The sequence below is a fragment of the Epinephelus moara genome, chromosome 5 (genome assembly GCF_006386435.1).
Source record: "Epinephelus moara isolate mb chromosome 5, YSFRI_EMoa_1.0, whole genome shotgun sequence".
Classification (NCBI taxonomy): domain Eukaryota; kingdom Metazoa; phylum Chordata; class Actinopteri; order Perciformes; family Serranidae; genus Epinephelus; species Epinephelus moara.
In genome coordinates, this window is record NC_065510.1 from 121,327 (window position 1) to 148,136 (window position 26,810).

Below are 26,810 nucleotides of genomic sequence, written 5' to 3' on the forward strand. Positions count from 1 at the left end.
AAAAATATTATCGAAATAGCAATATGGCCGTGTGCAATATCATCATACATACCATAAGAAGTGAAGTATTGTGGTGCTGCACAGATGCCCCGGCCTACAAATCAATATTCCAGACATAGGGGACCTTCCTTGTTTGACAAAGAACCAGCAGAAATCACATCATCATCATCATTTTTAGATGTTGAAATGCAAAATTTACCATTTCAACTAAAGTTGTGACTCATATCGCTATCACAGTATGTGTCAGAATAATACCATATAATTTTTTTTTGCATATCGTGCAGCCCTTCACATTCTCTATACATTATAAATAACTGTCTAGAGGGCCACGAGGTTGAGACCCATGGGTGTAACTTGGAGACAAAAGAATCACACAGGCAACAGCTGGAGTGTCAACAAAAAAAGAAGCCTTTTTTTATTAAATTACGCAACGTAACAACTACAGTGGAAATCTGAACAGACTGACGTTGACAGAGTCCTCTGATCCCTCGCAGCACGAGCAGGCTTAGTGGACAGGACTCACTGGACAGACTCTTTTTATCGGGTGTTCACCTGTAACAAAACAGATTTTGACTTCAGACCTCAGGGGGAACACAATCAACTCAGATTCAGCAAAATCATTAATACAGACTCAGCAAATCTACTTTAAATTATTTAATCTACAGTTTGGGATGTTTGAGTCTTACCACGTCGTCGATCTTGAGGATGCTGCGGACCGTCTCTGTGGAAAGGGTCAAAGCGCTGATGGAGACCAATAAAGGCTGCACCACCAGCTCCTCCAGGATGTTGGAGATTCCTCCCTGTCACACACACAGAGACACAGTAAACCAGTCAGTCACATCAGTCATGACACAGTGAAGGAAAATATAGATTACAAGAGCAAGAACAGCCTATTAGAAGGTGTGCGGTGGAGAGTCTGCTAATGCTGCAGCAACATTACGTGTCTTTTACCTTTGGAGAGAACAATATGGTATTCTTACTGCCGTCACTATTTAATGTGACATGGCTACAACTAATAGTTATTTCTATTACTGATTAATCTGTTAATTATTTCACAATTAACTGATGAATTGTTCGGTCTGTGAAATGTCCCTGATTCCAAGAGCCCAACGGCAGTGACTTCAAATTGTTCTTTTTTTTTTTTGAGTCCCAATATCAAAGATATTTAATTTATAATACCAAAGAAAATAGTGCTTTTTTTATTGGATAAATAACTTAAACAACTGATCAGCACTAACGTACACTCTCTGCTCAGCAACTAAAGGGGAGGAGAGCTGACCTTGCGGACGTTTATGCCGGCCATCTTGTCTCCCTGGGCGTGCCTGTTGCGGAGCTCTGTCACAGTGGAGATGGGGTTCAGGCCTGCGTTCTCAGCCAGTGTTGAGGGGATCACTTCCAGGGCGTCGGCGTACGCCCGCACACAATAGGCCTCCATGCCAGCCAGAGTGCGCGAGTACTCTGCCAGACGCACGGCCAGCTCAATCTCTGGAGCACCGCCGCCAGCTATCAGAGCCCTGTGGGGAGGAGGAGATAAGGCGAAGAAAGGTTAATGAGAGGATATCAAGTTATATCCCACCATGCACCCAAAAAAGTCAGTTCATTGCAAAAAGCTGTGAACGTGGTGACATCGCTAAAAGAAAGTCCAATGAGGAGTGAGATGATCAGACATTCTATAAACACCTTTTTTGAGGAGGTAACACTTAAAATGAGCACACTGGAAATGTATCCTGGTGCACAAGTAAACTGTGTGTGTGTGTGTGTGTGTGTGTGTGTGTGTGTGTGTGTGTGTGTGTGTGTGTGTGTGTGTGTGTGTGTGTGTGTGTGTGCAGGGCTGTGCTCAGACTGAGGTCTGTTTGAGATCATATACTATTCATAGTAAGTATGATGTAAAATTGAGTATGTGGTGCATTCCAGCTACATTGGATGCAGATTTTTGGGACACAAGAAATGACGGAAAAAAACTGCGGGATCCCACATTTATAATGTACTGAAGCAAACATATTTAATACTAAAATAGTCATTTTTACAAGTTGGTCTCAAGTCTTCACTTTCTCTTCCAAATAAGTCTGACTGGCCTGGAGGTTTGTTCGTTGTTTCTTGACCCCTCAGATCTCTATATGTTGGCAATTATCTCTAATAATGTTATTATTACCAATAGAAAACTTGAATCAACTTTTAAGAAGCTGACATACATTTCCCAACAGAATATTTGTGTATTTGTTGTGCATTTAATGTTCGGTAAAACACTTGAAATCATTTCTCAGTGTTCCTGGGGTATGTAATAAATGTGTGAATGCTCCCAGGCCACGTTGCTGAAACAACCAGGAGTAGATAAATGCTGAGCTTTCAACAGTTCTGTTCCTCTTTTTGTTACGCTTCTGCAGGATGGACCAAAGCAGGAGCGCCTTTGACAGAGGGCATCTGAAAAAATGTATTTGGACACTTTATCTCTGATATCAAAGTCAGCAGGGAGGAATGTGCTCTTCCTCTCAGCTTCAGTGAATCCTTTTGTCATGTTTGTGAAATAATCTGCAGAAATGACCGACCTCCTCTTGACCAGGCAGCGGATGACACACAGCGCATCATGGATGGAGCGCTCTGCCTCCTCGATCACCAGCTTGTTGGAGCCTCGAACCACGATGCTCACCGTCTTCCCGGGGCTGGCGCAGCCTGTGATCTGAAAGGAGCAACATAAAATGTTTAGTGGAAGCATAACGCCACAGAGTCTGGACGTTTGTGAAGTATGATGTGTCAACTGCTCTAATATAAGCTCTTAATCGGCCAAGGTGTCAGTTCAAAGACTCGGGGCCTGACGCCTACCTTGACCAGCTTGCCGGAGCCATCCAGGCTGACCTCCTCCGCCAGCTCTGCTGTGCCGAGCATCTCTGGAGTGAAGTGGTCGATGTGGGCGATGGGCTTGGTGCCAAGAGTCTGGAGGGGAGGAGAGACTTTGTGTTACTTTACCGTTATACAATGGGTTTATCTGCAAAGAAACAAAACGGTGTCACTAACCACAAAAAGAAATATTAAGAGGCAAAGTCTCTCCCCTTCAGGTGGACCACCACAGGAACTTATTTCGGAATAATACATAAGGTAGTTAATGGAGAGACAAATGATTTTTCCTGTTTAAAGTGCCATGAACTACTCATTTTGAAAGTCGAGACAGACGCAGTTTTCTGTAGGTTTGTCGTAGTACTATTTAGTTTTGTGTGAAACCACTCAGTCCTGCACTAACAAAAGTGAAAAAATTATTTGAATTATAATTAATAATTATACAAGTTTCATGAACATTGGGCCAGTAGTTTTTCTGTAATCATGCTCACAAACCAAACTGAAAACAGAACCTGCTTGCCACAGAAATAACTTAAGCCCTTGGTGCCGTCTGAAACACAGTGCAGCTGCAGCTGTGAACGTTTTGATGACACTCACCTTGCAGATGAACTCAATGTCCTCTCTCTCAATCTCCTTCACCACCATGATCTTCATTTTGTTGAGGAAGTGCAGGGCGAGGTCGCTCAGAGCGTCTCTGTCACAGGACAGTTTGTTGTTAGTATCGAACATGTTTATTGTCTAAATCTATAAAGTTTGACACCAGTATCTGTTCTCGTTTCAGACATGTTTGTGTACCTGAGGATGGACTTCTGGATGAGCAGCACGTTGCAGCCGGCTTTCTTGATCTGTTTCACCATGTTGAGGATGTAAGCGCGCTCCTCCCGCAGCACACGGTCCATCTGGGCGTAGTCTGACACCACGATCTGGTTGTCCATCTGCATGCCAAAAGACATATCGTGATGTGATCATACTGCGTGATCATTTCAGTAGTTTGAATAAATGATGTCAAGCTTATTTCAATTCCAAAATGTAGTTTTAAAATATTTATTTTATATGAATAAAGGGTTTTGTCAGCTGCAATGCACAGCAGTAAAACTTTCTGCACTGATGATTAATATTTCCCTCAAAGTTAAGTGCAACATACATTCACATTTAAACCAGAGAGAAAAGCTGCCACCTCTCTTCTGAGCTGAAAGTTATCAGGAGACTCACGTCAGTTTTGGGAGGGGACAGGCAGAACTGGATGAGGCCGATCTTGGCCTTCTCCACACGGGATACGCCGGTGTTGGCCACCCTCTGGGTCAGCACCAGGCCGTCCACCAGCTCACAGTCGTCAATGGTCCCTCTAAAAACACAATACGAAGACACATATTCAGATCAATACTTTACATGCAGGCACTGAAATCCTTCTGGAATTCCATGAACTACAGAAGGAAAAAGGTCTCAGATGACTTCTGACACACAAAGTACCCTTTTCCTCTATTACCTCAATATGATTACAATTTTTAAAAGAAATATTAAAAAGCCTGAAATATAGGTGAAATCTTTCTTCACTAGAAAACCAAACCAGGTGACAATTTCTGTTTCACATGATTTGTGATACGGACCAGCTGGGCTCCACACTCACCCGAGCTTCTTGATGATTTTGATGTCCTGCAGGTCGACCCCGGTGGCAGTGGCCGGGTCGATGACTCTCATGACGGCGTCCACGCTCATGGGAGCCAGCAAGCTGGAGTACTGCGACACCACCTTGGAGCACAGTGACGTGGTGGCGCTGTTGAGCAGCGTCTCGCGGTCACTCAGCTGCACCGGCCGGCTCATGCCCGTCAGCACCTCCACACCTTTCTCCACAGCCTTCTGGAAGGACTCTGAGATGATGGTGGGGTGGATACCTGACAGACGGGACAACGTGTAAACACTTAAGAACAGAGTAGTCGATCTACAGACAATCAGTCAACAAAAATGTATATTCACTTGATTGTAATAATCATTTACCCGGCAAAAGTGCCAAATGGTCTCTGGTTTCAGCTACAAATTGTGAGGATTTGCTGACTTTTTAAGTTTATTTTGAATTAAATATCTTTGTACTTTTGACTTTTCCCACTTCTAAATACTCTGGCCCTCTTCTGAAATTAAACTCAACTTGAATAATCTGCTCATGACCGCTTATATTTGCATCTTCTCATTTTCAATTTGCCAATTTTTCCATCCTTTTCCACTTTTAAATGTGTGCATGAATACAGGTAGATACTCCCCAAAACTAAATTAATTCTCCTGAAATTTGCTAATCAAACTGCTAAACTTCCACTCCCCAGCAATGCTCCACGTTAAAGCCAAGATAAGCATTTACAATAGTGGCATTTATTTAATTGTGTGTCTGCTTTCTTTCCTTCACAGCTCTTACCTTTCTGCAGCAGTCTGGAGCAGGCCTCCAACAGCGCTCCAGCAATCACCACCACAGATGTTGTGCCGTCTCCAGCCTCAATATCCTGGGCTTTGGACAGTTCCACCAGCTGAAACAAACACACAAAAATTTCAATACAGGTTTCAAAGACAACAAAGATTAGTTCATGTTGAAATATCAATGATGTGCATCACAAATCATCTTGGGAAAAGGGAAAAAAAAAATGCTGTAAAAAGGAGCATTTATGGTTTGGATGCAGCTGAATCAACAGCATCAGACAGCGTCTGGTGGAACATACCATCTTGGCTGCAGGGTGGAGCACCTGCATCTGCTTCAGGATGGTGGCGCCATCGTTGGTAATGGTCACGTCACCTTTCTCATCCTGGATCTGAAACGAACACAAAAACAGCACCTGCTTCAGAAACACGTGTGTATGACCCAGGAGCTAGGTAAAGTTCGTCTGAAGCCAAAATCTGTTCACTGACCATCTTGTCCATTCCTTTGGGCCCCAGGCTTGTTCTGATGGCATCTGCAACAGCTGTGAGACAAGCAGGTGACGTGTCAGTACCGTGACAATGATCAACTCACATTCATGTTTTCAATAGGAAGAGGAAAAACACACAATAACCACAAGTGTTTTCTTGTTGTTAAAATATTAGTTAAAATATTTTCTTGTTGTTAAAATATTAATATTAAATGCTGACGAAAAATAATGCGCCTTTTATTATAAAGGTTGGTCTTGTTCTTCCTACTGCACACAGCAAATGCTGCATGTGCATGTTTCAGGATAATAAAATGAACAAAGCTCATAAATAATTCACGAATTCCAAACATTAAGAAAAATCAAGCCGTCAAAATCCAGTTTCCACATTAAAAGCAAACTGATGCACCTTCCTTACACAAGCCCAAAAAGGACATCATAGCATTTACAAGCCTACTGGCTAGACGCCCAATACTGCAATAGTCTCTCTCATCGGGGATCCAACATGTTTTTCAAGGACCCATAATAAAATGTAATGACAATTCACAACATATAACATGAATGTTTATCATTGTGTGGAAATTAACAGCAACCTTTTCCAATCTAGTTAGTTATATGTGTGACATTATGTGGAAACTTATCCACAGAGGATGACTGTAACAATTAATTTCATTACACACAACAAAATTCCTGGACTTTTCCAGGCCTGGAAAATGAGATTGTGAAATTGTATGGCTTTTACAGGTTTTCTATGACTCTGGGAAGCCTGTCTCCTCTCATACCCACTGGATAAGAGATATCCTGTGTTTTATAAGACTGTTAACAATTGCTTCCTCGGTATGTCTGAAGGATTAAATAGGGGGACGGCTGTGGCTCAGAGGTAGAGCGGGTCGTCCACTACTCTGAAGATCGGCGGCTCGATGGCCTGGCTCCTCTAGTCCACATATCCAAGCATCTTTGGGCGAGATACTGAACCCCAAATTGCTTCTGATGGATCAGTGTGTGAGAGTGCATGACTGGTTACTGAGTAGCCTTGTATGGTATCCTCGGCCACCAGTGTGTGACTGTGTGTGTGAATGGCTGAATTGACATCAAGTGTAAAAGCGCATTGAGTGGTCAGAAGAGTAATAGAAGTACAGTCCATTTACCATTTAATTCATATCTAATGTACATATGTATGCTCCTCTATCACTTTGAAATTATTGTCTGTTTATAAACCAACTAAAGGAGGTTTAAAAAAAAAAAAAAAGCAAAGTCACTCATTATAATGCTAGCCTATTTGCCTCAGCTTTAAGATAGGATACACATTTCAGGCTTTGCATCTTAGCCTCTGGCCATATATAGTATTGCAGCACTTTGGGACACAGCTAGCTAAAACTGAGATTGTGTTGAGTCATGACCATCTTGCAGAGGGAGAACACACCATCTCTTCAAATAAAAAAAAAAGTCTGACATTATTAACGTTATTTACAGCTACACTGGAAGTAGCTTTATGCGGAGCAACCCAAATTGGAGGTAAGTTTGATTAAATTAAGTGGTATTTGTTGCATGTCATGTATGCCGAATTGAAAAGGAGATTCTTTTGAATTAATAGACGCCTCTTAAGTTTTGTAGTTATTCTGCTGTGTGCTTTCAGCACTGAATCGGCACTTTATTGAATTAGATTTCGCACCAGGTAAAAGCTAATGCTTAAAATGAAGATGAGTTAACGGTTCCCTGCCCAGCCCACAGCTAGCATTTCATACTGTACTGAAAGGTGACGTGCCGGGCCGGATATTAGCAATTTTAAAGTAGCTTATAAATAAGATTACGATTATTTAACCTACCTTTGGCAGCAGAGATGTTACTGAACCGAATCTGGGCCGGCTTGTCGCGGTCCACATACGCCCCTCCTTTGTTTCTGCTCATGTTTGAGATCCTCGGTGCCACCGCTGCTTCGGGCATCTTGTCTCGATAATCGATGGAAAATGTTAGGAGAAGTCTTCAGAACGGGAGTGATGTTGTCCCGGAGCTGAAACACCGCGGTTCGGCTTCGGATGGACTCAGATTTTGAAATCTCCACCCAGTCCCAGTCGGAACCTTCTAGAGACACCGGCGGCTGCAGAGAGAGGAAAGACCCGGCTGTCAAACTGCCCGGACATGACGTATTCAGACATTAGGCGTCGAGTACCGATGTGATACAATCGATTCACGCAGATTTTCTAAACTATAAAATGTTTACATTTTTGTTCAGATTATACAATAACTTTATTAATCATTAAAATTAATTTTTGTAGCTTCCACGTTGTTCTTAAGCCGAAACCTTCTCATTAAATTAAGAGGAGCTGATCTGGGTTGATTAGCTTTGTCTGTTCTGATTGGAATAGCAGGGAAGAAGCATTTTACATGAACATGCTAACAAGAAACTGAACCTTGTCTTGTTGTAGTAACTTTATATCTTCGTGAATTCACCGCCTCTGTGTCCGGTAGGTTTATTTTGAGTGTTTAGCAGCTACCCGTTAATCTCCTGTCATTGAGGCTCTTAAACGCCCAGTGTTAGCTAAGTTAGCTTAGCAGACAGCAGAGTCTGCAGACCAGACAGGCATGCATGCGGTTGTTTTGAGCCTCTTGGGCACAAGTGTTTCAAGATATTATCTGTTTTATCTACATCATTTACACTACCGTTCAAAAATTTAGAATCACGCCACAAAAGCTTCACTGTGTCCAGCCAGTTGTGTGAAAGCACTACTGTATATGTTGAACTGGTCTTTGATGCTGTAAGGATTGTAGAAAGTCCCATTTAGTTTGTATGAAAGGCTTGTTTTGTTCATGGAGTACTAAACGCGGCACAATGGTACAACCAGAGTGGCATCTGAAGGGGACAAAGAGACAGAGATCTCTCCTAGCAACAGTTGAATCAGAACAGATGAAATTAGCAGTCATTGGTAAAAGAAACTGGAAGCTTGGCATCAAAAAAGTGAGCAGATTTAAATAGGTAGTCATGGGATGAGCTGCGCTTTAATAAACTGTTCTATGTTAGTCTTCTTTTCTGGTGTAGAAACCAAAGAAATGTCACGGTGCAGCAATGGAAGAATCACAAAAGGGATTCAGACTGAAGTCTGGGTATCAAAAATGTGCATAGAGTGGAAAAACGTTTTAGTCCATGTTGGACTTTCTTCAGTGCAGAATGAGACATGCATGCTGGTTCAACATACACATAGGTAACTCTTATAAGACAGCTAGCAATAGGCCACATCATTACAAGTCAAAGAGCAAGCACAACAAAGCTTAGTGTCAAACAACTGCTGGTACACATACATACACTCACTGGCTGCTTTATTAGGTACACCATGCCATACTGGGTTGGACCCCTTTGCCTTCAGAACTGCCTTAATTCTTGGTGTCACAGATTCAACAAGGTGCTGGAAACATTCCTCAGAGACTTTGGTCCATATTGACATGATGACATCACACAGTTGATCCATGATGAGAATCTCCTGTTCCAGCACATCCCAAAGGTGCTCTATTGGACTGAGATCTGGTGACTGTGGAGGCCATTGGAGTACAGTGAACTCATTGTCATGTTTGAGATGATGTGAGCTTTGTGACATGGTGCGTTATCCTGCTGGAAGTAGCCATCAGAAGATGGGTACACTGTGGTCATAAAGGGATGGACACGGTCAGCAACAATACTCAGGTAGGCTGTGGTGTTTAAACCATGCTCAGTTGGTACTAAGAAAATCTCCCCCACACCATTACACCACCAGCAGCAGCCTGAAGCGTTGATACAAGGCAGGATGGATCCATGCTTCCATCTGAATGTGGTTTTTCCAATCTTCTATTGTCCAGTTTTGGTGAGAAAACCCGTGTGAATTGTAGCCTCAGTTTCCTGTTGTTAGCTGACAGGAGTGGCACCTGGTGTGGTCTTCTGCTGCTGTAGCCCATCTGCTTCAAGGTTGGACAAGGTGTTGTTGCTTCAGAGATGGTCTTCTGCACACCTTGGTTGGAACCAGTGCTTATTTGACTTCCTGTTGCCTTTCTATCATCTTGAACCAGTCTGGCCATTCTCCTCTGACCTCTGGCATCAACAAGGCATTTTGGCTCACTGGATATTTTCTCTTTTTGGGACCATCCTCTGTAAACCCTAGAGATGGTTGTGCTGAAAATCCCAGTAAATACTCAGACCAGCCCGTCTGGCACCAACAACCATGCCACGTTCAAAGTCACGTAAATCACCTTTCTTCATCATTCTGACGCTCAGTTTGAACTTCAGTAGCTCGTCTTCACCATGTCTACATGACTATATTGAATATCTGCCAGGTGATTGGCTGATTAGGTTTATGTGTTAACAAGCTGTTGAACAGGTGTACCTAATAAAGTGGCCGGTGAGTACATACACACATACAATTATGGGATGAAAACTGACAAGTGGGGTTCGCAGGTACAGAGAGACAATACGAGTCACAGAAAACACATCATATCTTATTTTTCATTTAAGCCATTGGGATGGAGTGTTTTAAGGTAAAAGATACATCTGCACTCACATTGGAGTTGAATTTGGTTTATATTACCCCCATGGTGATTAGGTACCATCATGTCAATGCCACAGAATGCTAAATCTGATATAGAATGATTACTGAAAAGTGAAAGTGTCTGGCAACAGCTGATTTAGGATCAGCACGGCGAATGGCAAATTTATGTCCATTGATCTTGAATCTTAAGCTGTTTTCTTGTTTTACCGCCATATTGAATGTAGATATAAATGGGGTGACAAAACCACAATAATTCTTATTTGCAGGTGATTATACACTAAAGACAACACATTTCTTATATTTAATTTCTGCCAATATATCTCCCTAAATCCTTCACATTGGACCATCAAGACTATTTTACATGCCTGGCCAACAGTCTGAAAATTCAAATGCTTTAATTTACAACAATGAGAATAAGAAGAGCTTGACATCCTTAAGTTTTTTTTGTTTTTTTTTAATTGTTCGTTTACTTGTTATGACTTAGGAAAGTTTACCACCTGCCATCAGCTGAGTAACTGTCCTGTGGCGAATGAAGTAATCATTCCAGTACTGACCACCCTGTGTGTTTCCTAACAAATGTCTCTGCACCTCCTGCAGCCTGAAGTCATGCTGCCGCTGAAGGAGAAGGATAAACCCATCATCCAGAAGCTGCTGTCAGCTGGCTGCTGTGTCCGCTGTGTCCTCAGGTTCTGTTGTGTGAGCGTCCAGGCTGCCTACAGAAAACCTCACCAGGTAAGACTCACCTTCTGTGCTCTATTATGAGTGTTTTAAAAGTGCTGGTGTTCCCTCTTAATGCCTATAACGTACTGACCCATCATGCATTGTGTCATCATCAGGATACACTTAAAGAACTCAAAGCCTTCATCAACAACACAGAAAACAGCAAATCACAAGAATCAGCAGAAGAAAACAGCAAATCCCATGATGCAGCAGTACCAGATCCAACTGAAGACCCCCCAAGTAAAAGAGCGAAACTGGAGCCCAGTGAGACTGGGTGTCTGCCAGAGGACGACACTGCTGCTGCTGCTGTTGTCAAACTGAAGGATGAAGAGTCGAGTGTGTGTGTGGTGTGTTTGGGGATCCTGCAGGAACTCTGTGGCCTGACTCAGGCTGTAAAGGTGTGTAAAACAGGCACGTACCACAGGGACTGCAGTGACAGATTGGTTCAGATAAACGTGATGTTTTGTTCTGTGTTCACAGATAGCAGAGAAGGTGAAGGCAGAAAAGTACGAGTTCGACACTCTGGTGCTGTCTGTCTCTCTGCCTGCTCAGCTGTGTGTCCGAGAGGTCAGTCTATGTGTGTATGTGGTGCTCTAGTGAGTGTTTGTGGCAGCAGGGCAGTGTATGTAGGATTGAGTCCAAATAAACTACAGTGTGTGTTCATGGTATTGAAGCAACATAATTAATAATACATAATACATAATTGTTAACGGGTGTTTATTTTATTCCTGCAGCACTCCTGTTGGCTTCATGTGAAGAAGGAATTAAGGTGAATGATTTTGTCTTGTGTCCTACATTTCAAACGTCACCTCATGTTCAGTCTGGCATCATGTGGAATCACACAATTAAATGGACAATTCACCCCAAAATACGTTACCTGCTATTTATCAATCTAGATTGTTTTGGTGTGAGTTGCAGAGAGTTGGAGATATCAGCCGTAGAGATATAATGAAACTAGATGGCACTCAGCTTGTAGTGCTCAAAGCGAAAAAAACTCAACAGCAATGTCCCTGGTTACTCAAAATAATCCACAGACCTTGTTGTGAGCGGTTTCACGTAGGGATTATTTTCCTTCTACCAAACTACACCTGGATGACAGGCCCGTGGTTGTGACAACGCCAAGCATAAATAATAATGGCATCCTCCTCAGCTGAGTTGTGACGTTAGCAAGCTCGGTGGTGAGCTAGCAGTAGATGCACGCTGCCCTTCTGCACAGTGATATGATTGGTGGGTGTAGTTTGGTGGAAAGAAAATAGTCCCTGGGTATCATTTAAAAAATTATGATACCAGTGCCCTTAAGTGATACCGATTATTTAAAAAAAAAAAAAAAAAATACTTGTGTTGCTCAAAGCACCGAAAAACCCTCAACATCAATGTTTCTTTCTAGAAATCTCTTCCCAATCTTGTCTACTCACTCAGAGAGAAGAGTATGGCAGTCGACAAGGACGACGTCATCCAGGTGAAGGAGGCCTTTAAGTGGATCATGCAGGGTCAGGTCGCCAAGGAGCTGGGGGGCGTTGCAGTAGTTACCAGGGTAGGCCAGAAAAATTCTGTCATTTATTCATCTATTTAAGGAATATGTTTCATACACACGTTTACAATCTTGACGTTATATATTAAACCTTTAATGTTTCCTTTTCAGTTTACGTTCTCACAGCCAATTTTGGGATTTAAAAGCCTTTAATTTATATTTTTCTCCCTCTGATTTATTAAAATGATTTTATTTTTCCACACTAGATGACAAATTATGTGGAGCTGACATTCTGTTTTTGTTTGTAATTTCAGAGTTTCTTCGAGGTCGGTGTGGAGTTCACTCACCCAGAGACGGACGCTGACTGCCACTTCCTGTGAGTGCTGGTATCTCTGCAGAGCTACAGAAAGCTGTGATGTTACGTTGCTGACTTTAGATGAATGTAAACGCAGAATTAAATTAAATGCATGGATCATCACATTTAATGGTAACAATAAGTACACAGGTCAAAGGTCAGAACAACAATTCATGTCATACTGTGTGTTCCAGTACCCATACTGCCATACTATATAGTACGACGGAAAAGGATTTATGTTCCAGTACATAGTATTTCAAATGCAGTATGCCAAAAATACCAGGATGTTCTACTACATCTGGTCGGATTTTGCAATACCCAATGCAGCATGCTTTTCTGCAGCGGACAGTGCGTCACATTGACTGAACCGCAAACAGATGACAGCTACTTGACAGCTGTTAGTGGTTAGTAGCTTGTTTTATCTCCAAGGTAACGGATATCAAAGCAAGAGGGTCAAAGTTCAGGATGTAATGTCATGAGACAGTAGTACGTCCTGATCGTGTTCATACTGCATGCAACAGTACGTAGTTTTTCAGGGCAGCTGCAGCACCTACTGAAAGTAAAAAGAAAAAGTATGCGATTCGGAGCACACCCATGGATGATTGTGTTAGTCTTGGACTTTGATGTGGAGCTGACCTCTGACCTGTGAACCTGACTGATGCTCTGCCTTCTGTTTTCTGTCCCTCCCACAGAGCAACAACATGTGCTGACTGCTTCAAACCCACCAAGAACAAACAGGTGAGGAAGCAACAGAGTGAACGTGTTAAAGAGTTTTTTTTAATCAATAGCATGAAGTTTTTTTGTCATATTGAAACTTACAAGTTTTTAAGACACATTAAAGAAATAGTTTGACCTTTTTTTTTTTTTTTTTTTCTAAATATACCAGGTAGAGGAGAAAATCGATACCGCTGTCATGTCTGTCTGTTCAGTATGAAGCTGGAGCCAGGAGATGGTTAGCTTAGCTTAGCATAAAGTCTGGAACCTGGAGGAAAAGAGCTAGCCTGGCTCTGTCTGAAGCTCACTAATTAAAATGTTACATCTGAAGTCTAAAAGGAAAACAGTGGACCATCAGCCAATCGTATTTTTGTTTCTAGCTGTGGTACTTTGTTTTTTGGCTAGCTGACGGTACACTATCTTTCTGTGCATTGCGGTGCAAACAGGGATCCAATGGGGCGGTGAAATGTGACATTAAAATGGGGCTCAGACATAAATCAGTATAGATATTTTTTGACTACATACAAACTGTAGATGGCATTCTGTTGAGGTGCTTAATGGCAGTAGCCGACACACACAAACACGTGATGATGTAAATACGTTAACTCGTAGTGTGAACACAGTATAGGAAGTCCCCTAGTCTGATTATTAAAGGTTGTGTGTGCGACGGTCAGAGCATTTATACAGCAGCAAATCACTGTTTGATCTGTAAAGATGTAGTGGAGTAATGTCTGCCCTTTTTATATCATATTATCTACAGTATATTATAGGTATAATAAAAACCGTGTGTCTTTTGTGTCTTTGTGCAGTCGGTGTTCACCCGGATGGCCGTGGTCAAAGCTCTGGAAAAGATAGATGATGCAAAATTCCTTAAGTAAACATCAGCTTCATATCTCAGTTCTTACTATCTCAGTTTAGGTGTTTTTTTTTTCTAAAGAGTGCAAATTGAAATAATTGTTAAAACCTTTTCAGACATTACCCTTGTCCACCAGCTCAGCCGAGCAGCAGCTGCATCTCTCAGGACGTCCAGTGTCTCCACGTGTCTGTCTTTGTGGCAGGTATTGTAGGACACACACACAAACATCTTTTATACTTTTTTGTAGTCTGAATTCAGGATCAATAGTGGATCAGTTTTCTGTCCTGATGTTCTGTCTGGTTTCCAGGGAGGTACAACAAGTTCTGTCGCAGTCTACCTCAGACTCCCTGGGTCATCGACGGAGAGAGGAGGATGGAGTCGTCGGTGGAGGAGCTGATCGCAGCGCCCATCCTGTCTGCCTTTAGAGCTGACGGTAAGTCCACACTCTGGTGGCTGGTTGTGGCTGCAGCTTGAGAGCAGTGATCCTGAATGTGTTGTCATGTGTTCACCCTTTTTATTTTGTTACAGGATTCAATTTCTCCTCGTCTGGCAGGGAAGATGTGGATGTCCGGACTCTTGGAAATGGTAAGACACACTCTTTTTTTAAGCTGCACTTGTAGAGGACTTTATCAGCTGTAGTTTGAAGAATGAATTTCTGTTTCGGTTTAATTGTCAGGTCGTCCGTTTGCGATGGAGCTGCTGAATCCTCACAGATCCAGATTCAGCAAAGTGGAGATGAAGCAGCTGCAGGAGGTTGTCTCCATCAACTCACTACACTCATCATCATCATCCACCTCACAAACTGCAGATAAAACACCTCACTCACACTTTGCTCCAGAGCAAAATATCTCAACAACTACAGCCAGTTTGGTCACGTCTTTTTGTTTTCTTGCAGCCATAAAGATCTCCAGAGAGTAGATCTCACTTTTACACAAACCTGAGGACACCCGTTCATCTTCAGCCTCTTATCTGGAGCTGGGTCGGGGTGGCAGCAGGCTAAGCAAAGTAGACCAGACAACCCTCTCCCAAGCAATGTTTTCCAGCTCCTCATTGGAGCTACAAAAACATTTCCAAACCAGACGAGATATATAATCCCTTTAGCATGTTCTTGGTCTCCTACCAGTAAGACATGCCAAGAAACGATTGATTTTAATTGCGCAAAAGGAAATCTAAAAAGATGATGATGGGATTATGGTAAATGCAACAAAGCCACCATAAATACTACATAAAATATTATACCACTAAAATCCTACTATGCTACTGCGGTATTCATGGTAGTTTTTGAGATATTTAACTTTGGACCAAAGTGTTTCACAGACTGACTATTGAATATTCTGTGAAGCTGATGTTTGTTCTTAATATTTCTCTCTGTTAAAATCTCTCATCACACTGACAGAGCCGCACACATGCAGTGTCTCTGCCCTTACATGTTTTTTACTGACGCTAATCTAAAGTTTTTGTTTTGTTTTTTTAGACCATCAACAAGTCTTCAGACAAAATCAGGGTGAGAGACCTGCAGATTGTTACCAGGTGAGAAGATATGAATCTAAACTGCACCTGCATGATGATGATTATTATTAGTATTATTGGTATTATTTTAATTTTTTTATTTGCAGTTTATAAAACAACAAATACAAAAAATACAGAATAAAATATTTGCCATACATACAATAATAATTGCCTGTATGATGCAGGGTTAGCTCAGTTTACATGGTAGTTGCATTATTTTTTTACCCTCCTCAGCTTGATCCAGTACTTAAAAAATATCTGTGCCTTAAGAAAACCTGCACGCCTATATTCTGGTGTATATTCGCTTCCCTTACTGAAGATTAGTGCATTAAAGAAAACAGTAATGTACAGAGCCATGTTGATTTGGAATAAACTACCACTATACTTAACACAGGTTACCAGTAGGATTACTTTTAAAAAGAAATTAAGAACAGCAATTATCAATAAAGAAATCTTTTTTACCAGCATATGATGTAATGTTTGTGAAGGTTATGTGTATTTGTGGCGATCACTTGGGTGATGCCTCAGTGTACAACCATGTTTTGTGCAGTCACATATAGTTCATGCAGTTACATGTAATTCTATGAGCCAAGGTTATGGACTCTATTGGTTTGCTTTTGTTATCTGCTACTGATGTAGATAACAACACCTATCTACTACTGTTATCTACTACTGATGTGAAGACACTGTAAATGTGAGATAACTACTGATGTCTCTTGTTTGGGTTTTATTTAAATTTATTGATGTTGTAAATTGTCTACGATGTCAGTTTAATATTTTGTCTTGTCAGGAGGAGTAGTCGTTACTGCAGTAAGCACTAATGGGGATCCTAATAAAGAATAAAGGCGAGAGGAAGATGAAGATGAAGCAGTTGTAGAGTCATACACAGTCTGCTCGTAATGGGGTTATAAATTTGATCAGTTTAGTCCAGATTTGATAGAATTTGTTTTTTTGGATCCTCAAAGAGAAGGTCAGCTTTTCCATTTTAAATATTTCAAAAATTATTCGGTACTTATCCTCCAGAGTGGGTGGCACTGGGATTAGTTAGATTATCACTTTGTAGTGATTGATTTTTTACTGCCTGCCAAATGGGCCTGCAGCTGCTTTGTATCCCTCCTCTGTTTCAAAAACAGAATGTGATCCAGATAAAGAGTCTCCAAGTTCAGGGGTACTTGAGTCGTAAACACTTTTGTTGATGCGCTTGCAGTGTAAACTTAGTTTGGGACAGTCCCAAAATATTTGCAAAAGGTATGCTTCCATTGAGCCACATACATCTCCAATATATCAAACTGATATTTTTGTACTTTTCCTGATGCTGGGTCTTAGATTGTCGAATATTTTTCCAACAATGTTCTCTCCCATCCATGGAGGAAATTGAGGACCACTGCAAACTGCAAATATCCCCCAAGCCTCTTCAGAGAGCTGATTCCTGCTTCTTTTCCCCACTTTTCTTTAAAATAAAGGTGTTTTCATTTTTGGCGTAATAAACTGCATGAAAAGAAATATGACAAATGAGCATAAAAGACAGCTGACAGTTGTGTTAACCTGCAGGGAGGCCATGAGTCGGATGAAGGAGGGAGAGGAGGAGAAAACCAAGTCATACACGGCGCTCGTCTGGACTCAGAAACCCATTCAGAGTGAAGACATCGCCTTCATCGATGACATCAAGGTCACTACAACACACACACACAGTCAGTCACATCAGTTTGTGTGTACAGCCAAGAGATTAAAGATATTATTCAGGCTGATTTGTGACCCAAGATGCTGAACTAATCATTTGCACATCAAACTGCATCCCACATTTTAAACAGGCCTGTGATGTTTTTAAATTGAGTTTGATGTTAGATTGATGCAAACAGAAACGTATTATCTCCACTGGAGATCCAGAGTGACCACCAGTAGAAAACAGTGATGCTGCAGGAATAAGCAAACTGTCCTATCGAGCAGATGAAGATTAAAATCTAAAATAAAGTCTCTGGCTGTCGTTGATCCCGTCAGGATCTGACTCTGGACCAGAAGACTCCTCTGAGGGTGTTGCACCGACGGGCGCTGGCCGTCCGTCAGCGAGTCGTCCACAGTATGACCACCCGCTTCCTGGACTCTCATCACTTCTACCTGGGGCTGAAGACACAGGCCGGGACGTATCCTCACATCTGTTCTTTCTCTGTCTAGCTTAAATCATTAAATCAGCGAGACTGAAAGTCTGTAGAAACGTTAGTGGTCCCATGATGCTTTAATGCTTATTTCACACCCCAATATAAAATTACTGGATGTAAGAATCATAAGATATTCTTCTTAGATCTTTACTACCAGTGAGGAAAAATGCAAAGGATATCAAGAGGAGGGCGCCAGAGGAAAGGCCATGTTGTTTTACCCGCTGCCAGTGGTGGAGTGTCACTACAGTTACTCAAGTACTTTACTTAGTTATGAGACAAATATTGTACTTTTACCTCCACTGCATTTATTTGATACTGAAGAATATTTAGGAATTTCGGATACTCTGGTTCAAGGACTTTATCAACTCAGTGATGTGTCGGTGAGGACAGATGAGCACATGCAGGAGGTTTCATTTCACTCTTTTATTTTAAGGCAGTTTGAGCTGGTTTGTCTAATTAACAATCCAACAACGGTATTTCAACTTCAAACACAATAACTTAACTGCAGCAAATAAATATTGATCCTCTAAGGTTACTCTTAATGCATTTACATCAAAGGAAACTCACATTTCATATACTCATTTAAAACAATTCGAAGGTGGTATGAGGCTGGTCCACATGCTCCTTTGTTCTCCCGAGTAAAAAGGACTCCCACCTGTGAGCTGCTGCTACATGTAGACTCTGGGCTCTGCCCATTCAGGAAGAGGGAGGCAGGTGGGAGTGGCTGGGGATTGTCAGTGCAGGTAGATGGAGACAGGTAGAGGGTTGCTCATCCCTAACCCCTATAAAGAAAATAAGCTGCAACATTAAAGCGTTAAAAACATTAATGCATCGGGGCGTCGGTAGCGTAGTGGATAGTGCCGGCGCTCCATGTACAGAGGCGATGCCTCACTGCAGCGGTCGCAGGTTCGACTCCGGCTTGCAACCTTTTGCTGCATGTCAACCCCCACACTCTCACTCTCACCCTGTTTCAATCTGTCCTGTCCATTAAAGGCAAAAAGCCCAAAAAAATTAAAAAAAAAAAATCATTTTGGACGAGTACTTCTCCTTTTGGTACTTTAACTATATTTTGATGCCAATACATTTGAACTTTTACTTAAAGTAAAGTACAAGTACCTCACATTTGAACTGAAGTACAGTCCTTGAGTAAATGCACTCCCCTCCACTGGTTCCTGTACCTTATTTTTGTATCCACAAAGTGCTCCTGAACATCAGCCAACAGTTACATCAAAGAGTTCGTCCACGGAGACTTCGGTCGCACCAAACCCAACCTGTGTCAGCTGCTGAAGACCGATACCGACATCCTGGAGCTCGACGTGGAGGTGAGATGAAAACAATAAAACCACAATTTGAGATTATCATCCATTAGGAAATGTAAAATCTGTTTACATGACACATACATGAAAGAACTGCATGCATTCATTCATTCATTTTCCGTAACCGCTTATCCTCTTGAGGGTCACAGGGGGCTGGAGCCTATCCCAGCTGACACTGGGTGAGAGGCAGGGTTCACCCTGGACAGGTCACCAGACTATCACAGGGCTGACACATAGAGACAGACAACCATTCACACTCACATTCACACCTACGGACAATTTAGAGTCACCAGTTAACCTGCATGTCTTTGGACTGTGGGAGGAAGCTGGAGCACCTGGAGGAAACCCACACTGACACAGGGAGAACATGCAAACATGCATTACATACTTTTCAGTGTATGTAATATTCATTCATTGTGCAAAGTAAGAAAAAGCATGTTGGCCGACTCCAATAGATCATTGTAAAGCCAGTGTCAGCCGATATTGATGATGTGCTGATATTATCGTGCATCCCTAGTTGTTTTTCTATGTGGGGAAAATGGGCAAAATATATCAGCTATAAAACTGTGACTGAATTGTCACATCAGGCGTACCATATCTTTATGTTTCCTCTCTCAGTCTGTGGATGTGGACTGGCCTCCGCCCATACCAGAGTGAACGCTGCCGCCGCCTTCGTCCTGTCTCTGAGAGGCCACAGATGTTCAATTTCCATGAGACCGAAGGTGACCGTGTGTAGGAGAACGACACCAGACCATGGACATGGTTCAGAGTGCCTGAGACTGTAACCATAATGTGGAGGTGAAGAGGGAACCATGAACTCACAGCAGTCACACAGTCCTGCTGGCTGCTTTGTGAAGCCTGCTCCGTTCATGGTTTGGTTCTGGATTTGCCTCCTTGACTGTGTCTTCAGTTTTATCACAGCAAATGTTTTTGTACACTTTCGAGTGGTCTTCTTCTGTTGTGATTAGTTTCAGGCAAGTCGTTTTTTCTGTAACAAGACTGTAAGTGAAATGAAGCAGTGACGCTCATTAAACCAGAATTGTTTTGTTTGGTATGAAAATGTAGAGACAGATTTTCTATTTTCACTTTTTACCACCAGTGATGCAAAAAAAACGTCCAGTTTGTCCTGATGATGGCGCCAGAGGATCAGTGTTGTTACCTAAATCAGTAGGGTTACTTTTCAATAAGCTACATACGCTTCCTTGTGTCCTCTCTCCTTCTGTGAACCAGAAGTCATTCCCCCCTTCTACCATCATGAAGGATCTTCCAATCCCTTAAATGCACCTGGAGGAGTCAAGGAGAGAGGAGGCTTCTGGAGGAGCTTAGCTTAGCTGATGTTGCTTAAGACTGATGCTATGGAACCAAGGATTACTTATTTGGTAGCATCGGCTCCTCGCGTCCTATTTTCACATCGTCACTGAGAGGAGCTAAGACACAAGCAAGGGAAGTGAGGAGCCACGTAAGGATGTTGAAAATCATCCTTAAGTCTGAACTTTATCCTCAGCTGAGTTTCACGTAGCTTCATTCAAGATCTCAGACTTCATGCTGCTGAATCACAGAGTAATCGCTCCTGATGTAAACCTGAGGGGGAAAACCAAACAATATTTAATTTACTGTTATCCAGCAGCACGGTTGTATCATCAAAGGTGTCGTCATCATCTCATTGACAAACGATTCTGCGATAAAAGGGTAAGATATTGTGGAAACCAACGTTTCTGTTAAGTATTTCCACGACATATTTCTACAACTTCAAGATAAAATACCAAAAATGTTCAGACGTTTCCTCTTAAGGTCTGCAGAGGAAAGAGGCCCCGAGATACGATAATATCACGATCCCGAAGTCACAATACAATATCATATAACTTTCGCGATATGCTGATCATTGGGATAATATATATTTTTATTTTTTATATTTATTTAAATACAAGTTATGTACCTAAAGTAAAACTTTGCCAACATCTGTCGTATCTAATAAGATAAAGTTTTCGGTCATCTCACTTCACTCACTTTTCATTTCAGCAAAATGTATCTAAAAATAAATTAATTTTATTCTTCTAATAGGCTACCAAACGTTTAATTTCTACTGTCAATATTAATAACTTAGATAATAAAAAATACATACTTGGCATCTGTGTATTGATATAATATTACCACATGGATACGAAGCTGATTCGATTTATTTTTCCCCACCTTTCACATCAGTTGGTGCTGTTCTCTGTGTTCACAGGCAGCAGTAAAGACACAGCAGACATGATGCTCTCTGTTATCTGATGTAACTGAGTCTCACGTTTCAAGTGTCTCCAAATTAATTTTTACAGCAAACTGAAGTGAAACAAATTAACCTGGAAAATATTAATATCACATTAGGAAGTCTGATTCTCTGTGGTGTGTGGGACTGGCTATCAAACGCAATACTGTTTCATACAAGCTATATTATCAAAGAGTCCCTAAAGATACTGGAAGGTGGCATTGAAAACTCAATTGCAGTAGCCAGGTTTCAACCAGTAGAGGGCAGTCACTGGGCATATTTTTAACACAATATGTAGAATTCAAATGCTTTACACTTAAATGTCAAGATTTGGACCTGAATCAATCAACTACACTGCTAAATATCCACATACATTAGTGTTCAACTGAAAAAGTGGTTTTGGGGTTTAGTTACTTTTTAAAATATCAATATTGTTATTACTATTTGACAGGTCATCAGTCACTGCGACTTCTGACAGCTGTCAATCAGCTGTCAAGCCGTCATCTGTTTGCAGCTCAGTCGATGTGACGAGGATTGTGGGTCAGAACAGCCAAAAACGCATGCGGGCGTGCAGACTGCAAAATCAGACGGGATGCAGTAGAATATAATGTATTGGGACGTACTGAATCTTTTTTTGGCGCACTATATACTATGGTAGTATGGGGATTGGAACGCACAGATGATGTCACACAGTAGTTAACCTTTTACCTTTTGGATACAAAATGTCATCACATTTATTTTATCTTATTAAACATTTGTGTGAAATTTCGTCATAATTAGCGTATTAATTCTTGGTTTATGGCCAAAAACATGTTTTGAAAGGTCACAGTGACCTTTGACCACCAAATTCTAATCAGTACATCGCTGAATCCACGGGTGCACTTGTTGCAAATGTGAAGTTATCCCCTAAAGGTGTTCTTGAGATATGGCATTTGTGAGAATGAGACAGGTGCAGGGTCACAGCCAATTCTAATCAGGTAGTTGTTGAGTCCAAGTGGATGTTTGTGCCAAATTTTCAGAAATTCCGTCAAGGCATTTTTGAGATATTTTGTACACAAGAATAAAACAAACAATGTCACAATAAACCTTGACCTTTGACCACCAAATTTTGATAAGTTAATTGTTGAGTCCAAGCAGACGTTGGTGCCAAATTTTAAGAAATTCCCTCAAGGTATTTTTGAGACATTTTGTACACAAGAATAAAACAAACGAGGTCACAATGACCTTGACCTTTGACCACCAAATTTTGATAAGTTAATTGTTGAATCCAAGCAGATGTTGGTGCCAAATTTTAAGAAATTCCCTCAAGGTATTTTTGAGATATTGCCTATACAAGAATAAAACAAACAAGGTCACAATAAACCTTGGCCTTTGACCGCCAAATTTTGATAAGTTAATTGTTGAGTCCAAGCAGACGTTGGTGCCAAATTTTAAGAAATTCCCTCAAGGTATTTTTGAGATATAGCCTATACAAGAATAAAACAAACAAGGTCACAATAAACCTTGACCTTTGACCACCAAATTCTGATAAGTTAATTGTTGAGTCAAAGCAGACGTTGGTGCCAAATTTTCAGAAATTCCGTCAAAGCAGACGTTGGTGCCAAATTTTCAGAAATTCCGTCAAGGCATTTTTGAGATATTTTGTACACAAAAATAAAACAAACGAGGTCACAATGACCTTGACCTTTGACCACCAAATTTTGATAAGTTAATTGTTGAGTCCAAGCAGACGTTGGTGCCAAATTTTAAGAAATTCCCTAAAGGCATTTTTGAGATATTGCCTATACAAGAATAAAACAAACGAGGTCACAATAACCTTGACCTTTGACCACCAAATTTTGATCAGTTAATTGTTGAGTCAAAGCGGACGTTTGTGCCAAATTTGAAGAAATTCACTCAAGTTTTTATTGAGATTTTGCTTACACAAGAATAAGAGAAATGAGATCAGGGTGACCTTGACCTTTGACCTTTACCACCAAAATCTAATCTGAGTCCAAGTGAACGTAAAAAGAAAACTGAGGAAATTCTCTCATGGCCTTCCTGAGATTTCACGTTCATGAGAATAAGACGCAAGGTCACAGTGATCTGACTACCCAAAATCTAACCAGTTCTTCGACACACGACATTTTCTTGAGGCTTACTTGAGATACCGCATTCATGAGAGTAGGAGGAACGGACGGACATACAACCCGCAAACATACTGCCTGAGACCACGGCTATAGCTATTGGAGGCATAACAACGAGCCCGGTCTCACTCCAAAGTCGTCGAAATCTGGCGCTTTAGCAGTGACTTGCAGTGTCAGAAACCAACGAAAAAGGCGTCCTTTAACATCGGCATGATACGTGGCCGGTTGCTGTTATAGTTTAACGGCGCCCGGCGGCATCAGGAGGAAACGTGGCAGGACAAGGACCGGGTGACGGAGGGCGGGAGGTGTGGTGGATGGGTCAAACAACATCGACTTTCACCCAAGAGAGAAGTGTTTGCGTCCCCTAAGATCCTAAAGACAAACCCTGTTCTTTTATCCTAAACCTAACTACGTGCTTTTGTCAATTTGCCGTGTTGTACCGACGTAGTGCGTTTATTTTGAAAGAGACTGTATGCAAACGTTACATTTCCTGTGAAACAGAAGCGTGTTTTGAAAGAAGACAATGCATGTAACAGGCAGAACTTGACCCAGCGTCCCAGAACGTCAACAACCAACTCACCCAGGGTACCTTGGACGACGTATGTGGACGTGGAAAGTCCATGAGAAGGACGCCAATATGTGACGAGGTCGGAGTGAGAAATAAAGAGTCACAACAGCAGAAACCCTGAAATGTATTTCTTTTAATTTAATTCAAAATAAATACTACCACGGCAACGCAAGTCCACTACTGGGTTCTTGCCCTAATGTTTTGGTAAGAAAACAAACAAGCAAACGATCCAAAGAAAAAAGAAAGAAAAAAAAAAAAAGAATAAAAAGAGACTTCAGTTAATGCATCCATCATCATCATCATCATCATAATCATCATCATCATCATCATCTTCAGCGACTTTCAAGAGGTGCCTTTTTTAACGACATAGAAGGTAACACTGCCTAGAATGACAAACATAAATAAAACAAATACTATGGTACAAAAAAAATGGGGTCAAGGAGGAGCAGGGGATGATGGGATTGGAACAACCTGATGAAACCAGCACTGCAAAATAAAATAAAAAATAAGAGGTCACCCATGGTCCCACTTTTTTGTATTTTTTTTTCTTTTTAAAGAAGGTGAAAGGAAACAGAAACGACAGTGCAGACTCCACAGTTACAGTTATGTCCTCTCACAGAATGTCAGGAGTCGATCGTTTTTGGGGACCACGGCGACTGACGGAAAGGCGGGGGTGGGGGTTGTCTCCATGGAAACATCCTCCGTGGATGATAACAAGTCGAGTCGGTGCATTGACCCGAGACGAACAAAAAAAAAATCGATGGAAGGGTCCAGTCTTTGACACTGTCTTTTTTTTTTTCCTTCTTTTTATTTATTTTTTCTTAAATGCAGTTTTTGAGTCGTTTGTGGTTGTTGTATTTTTCGTCACTATTCTCATCAGCAAGCTTGAAGTACAGTCACACAGAAAAGAAATGTTTATGTCTCGTCTGTCAAGATGCCACCAAAGACCAAGAAAAAAAAAGGCATTGCATATTTACATCAAGAAGTTTGGGGCGACTTTTTTCTGGCAGTCCTCACAGTCTTCATACATGAGTGTCTCACGGCTCAGTTTTCTCGTGATCTGTGACATGATTAGTGATTTATTGATACCCTCGGTTTAGGTTTAAAAACCATGTCTGTGTGTAAATAAATGTATCTCATAATACTGACAGGACAGACGGGGACCAGAGTCCTGCATCTGGAGCTGGAAGCCTCGTTTCTGTTGGTGTCTGCGTGATAAATTAAAATTTCTTCACTCTGATTTATCGTCTTTAAACAGTCTCTGTTTATGTGTGTGTGTGAAGATGAATGGAAACCTTGTGTGTGCTGTCAGGGTTCCTGCACAGCTCCAATAAAGATCCAAACTTTTCCTAAAAAAACTCTCACTAGACTTCTGTTTTTACTCGATATGTTTAACAGTCATGTTTCTCTCTTCACTTTTATACATGAACTTCAAGAAAACGATGATTTTCCACAAATCTTTAGCAACTGCAAACATCTTTACAGACCTGGAAAACCCCTAATTCTTCCTCCGAACCTTCCTGGATGTGTGCAGGAACCCTGAAAGTGTGAAGTGAGAACAGCAGAGCAGATGAAGTGGGCAGTATTCTCCAGAAACAAATAAAAATTTAACTTGTTTCTTACAGATGAAGTAGTCGATACACAATCAAAGAGAAACATTAATTTTAGCTTTGATCTACATAATGAGTTCATAATGTCGTGATGTTTACTTCTATCACTGACTCAGTACATGAGCCAGTTTTCTGAATGAACTGAAGGTTTTTCAGTTGTCAAGTGCTGTACACCCCGAAGACCACTAGAGGGCAGACTCACTGAGGTTGTTCTGATACTTCATGGATATATTTCTAGACTACCATTACATCATATTTTATATCAAAACTGTCAGTAACTGGCAAGTGGCAGCTTTGGCAGCTGAAAAATTAAGTCACAAGTGCTAAAAACTGCAGTTCCTTCTAATGGCCACATGAGGCTGGCTCCAAGAGCGAGTCAATCCCCACAGACCCCCAAGTTAAAATGCCAAACTTTACAGCTGAAATAATCACGTTAACAGCCACGTACAAAAAATGGTTTTGGTCTCTGTAGCTAATTTCACCATTTATGACAACTGTACACGGGTAAATATTTATATAAGTCACCTGGGTGACGGAGTAACCTTGGCATAAAAAAACTGAACTGGCGGTCTGACGAGGAAAAGGAACAGGTGTGATTATTTGCAGACGATTATCTGCGACTGGCAACTGTCGTGATTCACTTTCTGTGCATCTAGTGATGCGGCCCAACCTGTGGTGTTCGAGTTATTGACAACTTACAGAAACTTTGCGTGTCAATAGTCCACCTTCCACCTTCTCTTCCCCTTCTTTATCACTCACACGCACGCCCTAAGTCCTACTGAAGTCAGATCACGTTTGGGTGGTTGATTTGCAAATATGAACATGATTGAAAGAAGCAGATTTTCAGATTACAAGAATCAGATTACAAGGACTACAGTATGTGACGGAAGAATAAATTCATGATATTAGCTTTAAAGAACTGGGAAAAACGAC

General features: G+C 41.4%; 2 protein-coding genes across 4 annotated transcripts; one reads left to right on the plus strand and one right to left on the minus strand.

Annotated features, from left to right (window-relative positions):
• Positions 1-385: 385 nt before the first annotated feature.
• cct4 (chaperonin containing TCP1, subunit 4 (delta)) lies at positions 386-7,847 on the minus strand. Its single transcript, XM_050044725.1, has 13 exons — positions 7,544-7,847; positions 5,722-5,774; positions 5,535-5,624; positions 5,237-5,345; positions 4,460-4,724; positions 4,045-4,177; positions 3,628-3,767; positions 3,430-3,526; positions 2,821-2,931; positions 2,547-2,677; positions 1,280-1,514; positions 687-800; positions 386-552 (listed from the first exon to the last, which is right to left on the minus strand). The coding sequence occupies exons 1-13, from the start codon at positions 7,659-7,661 to the stop codon at positions 538-540; spliced, it is 1,611 nt and encodes a 536-aa protein (XP_049900682.1). The 5' UTR covers positions 7,662-7,847; the 3' UTR covers positions 386-537.
• A 210-nt stretch (positions 7,848-8,057) lies between these two features.
• pus10 (pseudouridine synthase 10) lies at positions 8,058-25,625 on the plus strand. Of its 3 annotated transcripts, none has more exons than XM_050044103.1 (19): positions 8,058-8,182; positions 10,826-10,960; positions 11,065-11,346; positions 11,429-11,515; positions 11,683-11,717; positions 12,368-12,482; positions 12,734-12,795; positions 13,467-13,512; positions 14,298-14,362; positions 14,461-14,546; positions 14,652-14,777; positions 14,873-14,929; positions 15,021-15,097; positions 15,819-15,874; positions 17,405-17,522; positions 17,852-17,994; positions 19,232-19,331; positions 19,944-23,021; positions 23,337-25,625. In XM_050044103.1, exons 2-18 carry the CDS (start codon positions 10,835-10,837, stop codon positions 19,980-19,982), a joined length of 1,620 nt encoding a protein of 539 aa, XP_049900060.1. In that variant the 5' UTR covers positions 8,058-8,182; positions 10,826-10,834; the 3' UTR covers positions 19,983-23,021; positions 23,337-25,625. The 3 variants fall into 3 exon arrangements, with proteins under 3 accessions (XP_049900060.1, XP_049900061.1, XP_049900062.1); XM_050044104.1 differs by having other exon boundaries at positions 19,944-22,924; positions 23,379-25,625; XM_050044105.1 differs by having other exon boundaries at positions 19,944-22,744.
• The last annotated feature ends 1,185 nt before the right edge of the window (positions 25,626-26,810 follow it).

Bases quoted from the DNA above. Each gene is read 5' to 3' on its own strand.
- pus10 (XM_050044103.1), top strand. From the start codon at position 10,835: ATGCTGCCGCTGAAGGAGAAGGATAAACCCATCATCCAGAAGCTGCTG. The intron at 14,363-14,460 runs GTAAACATCAGC...AAACCTTTTCAG, and splicing joins GATGATGCAAAATTCCTTAA to ACATTACCCTTGTCCACCAG. The intron at 15,098-15,818 runs GTTGTCTCCATC...TTGTTTTTTTAG, and splicing joins AGATGAAGCAGCTGCAGGAG to ACCATCAACAAGTCTTCAGA.
- cct4 (XM_050044725.1), bottom strand. From the start codon at position 7,661: ATGCCCGAAGCAGCGGTGGCACCGAGGATCTCAAACATGAGCAGAAAC. The intron at 5,625-5,721 runs GTCAGTGAACAG...TGTTCGTTTCAG, and splicing joins CCAAAGGAATGGACAAGATG to ATCCAGGATGAGAAAGGTGA. The intron at 5,346-5,534 runs GTATGTTCCACC...TGTTTGTTTCAG, and splicing joins TCCACCCTGCAGCCAAGATG to CTGGTGGAACTGTCCAAAGC.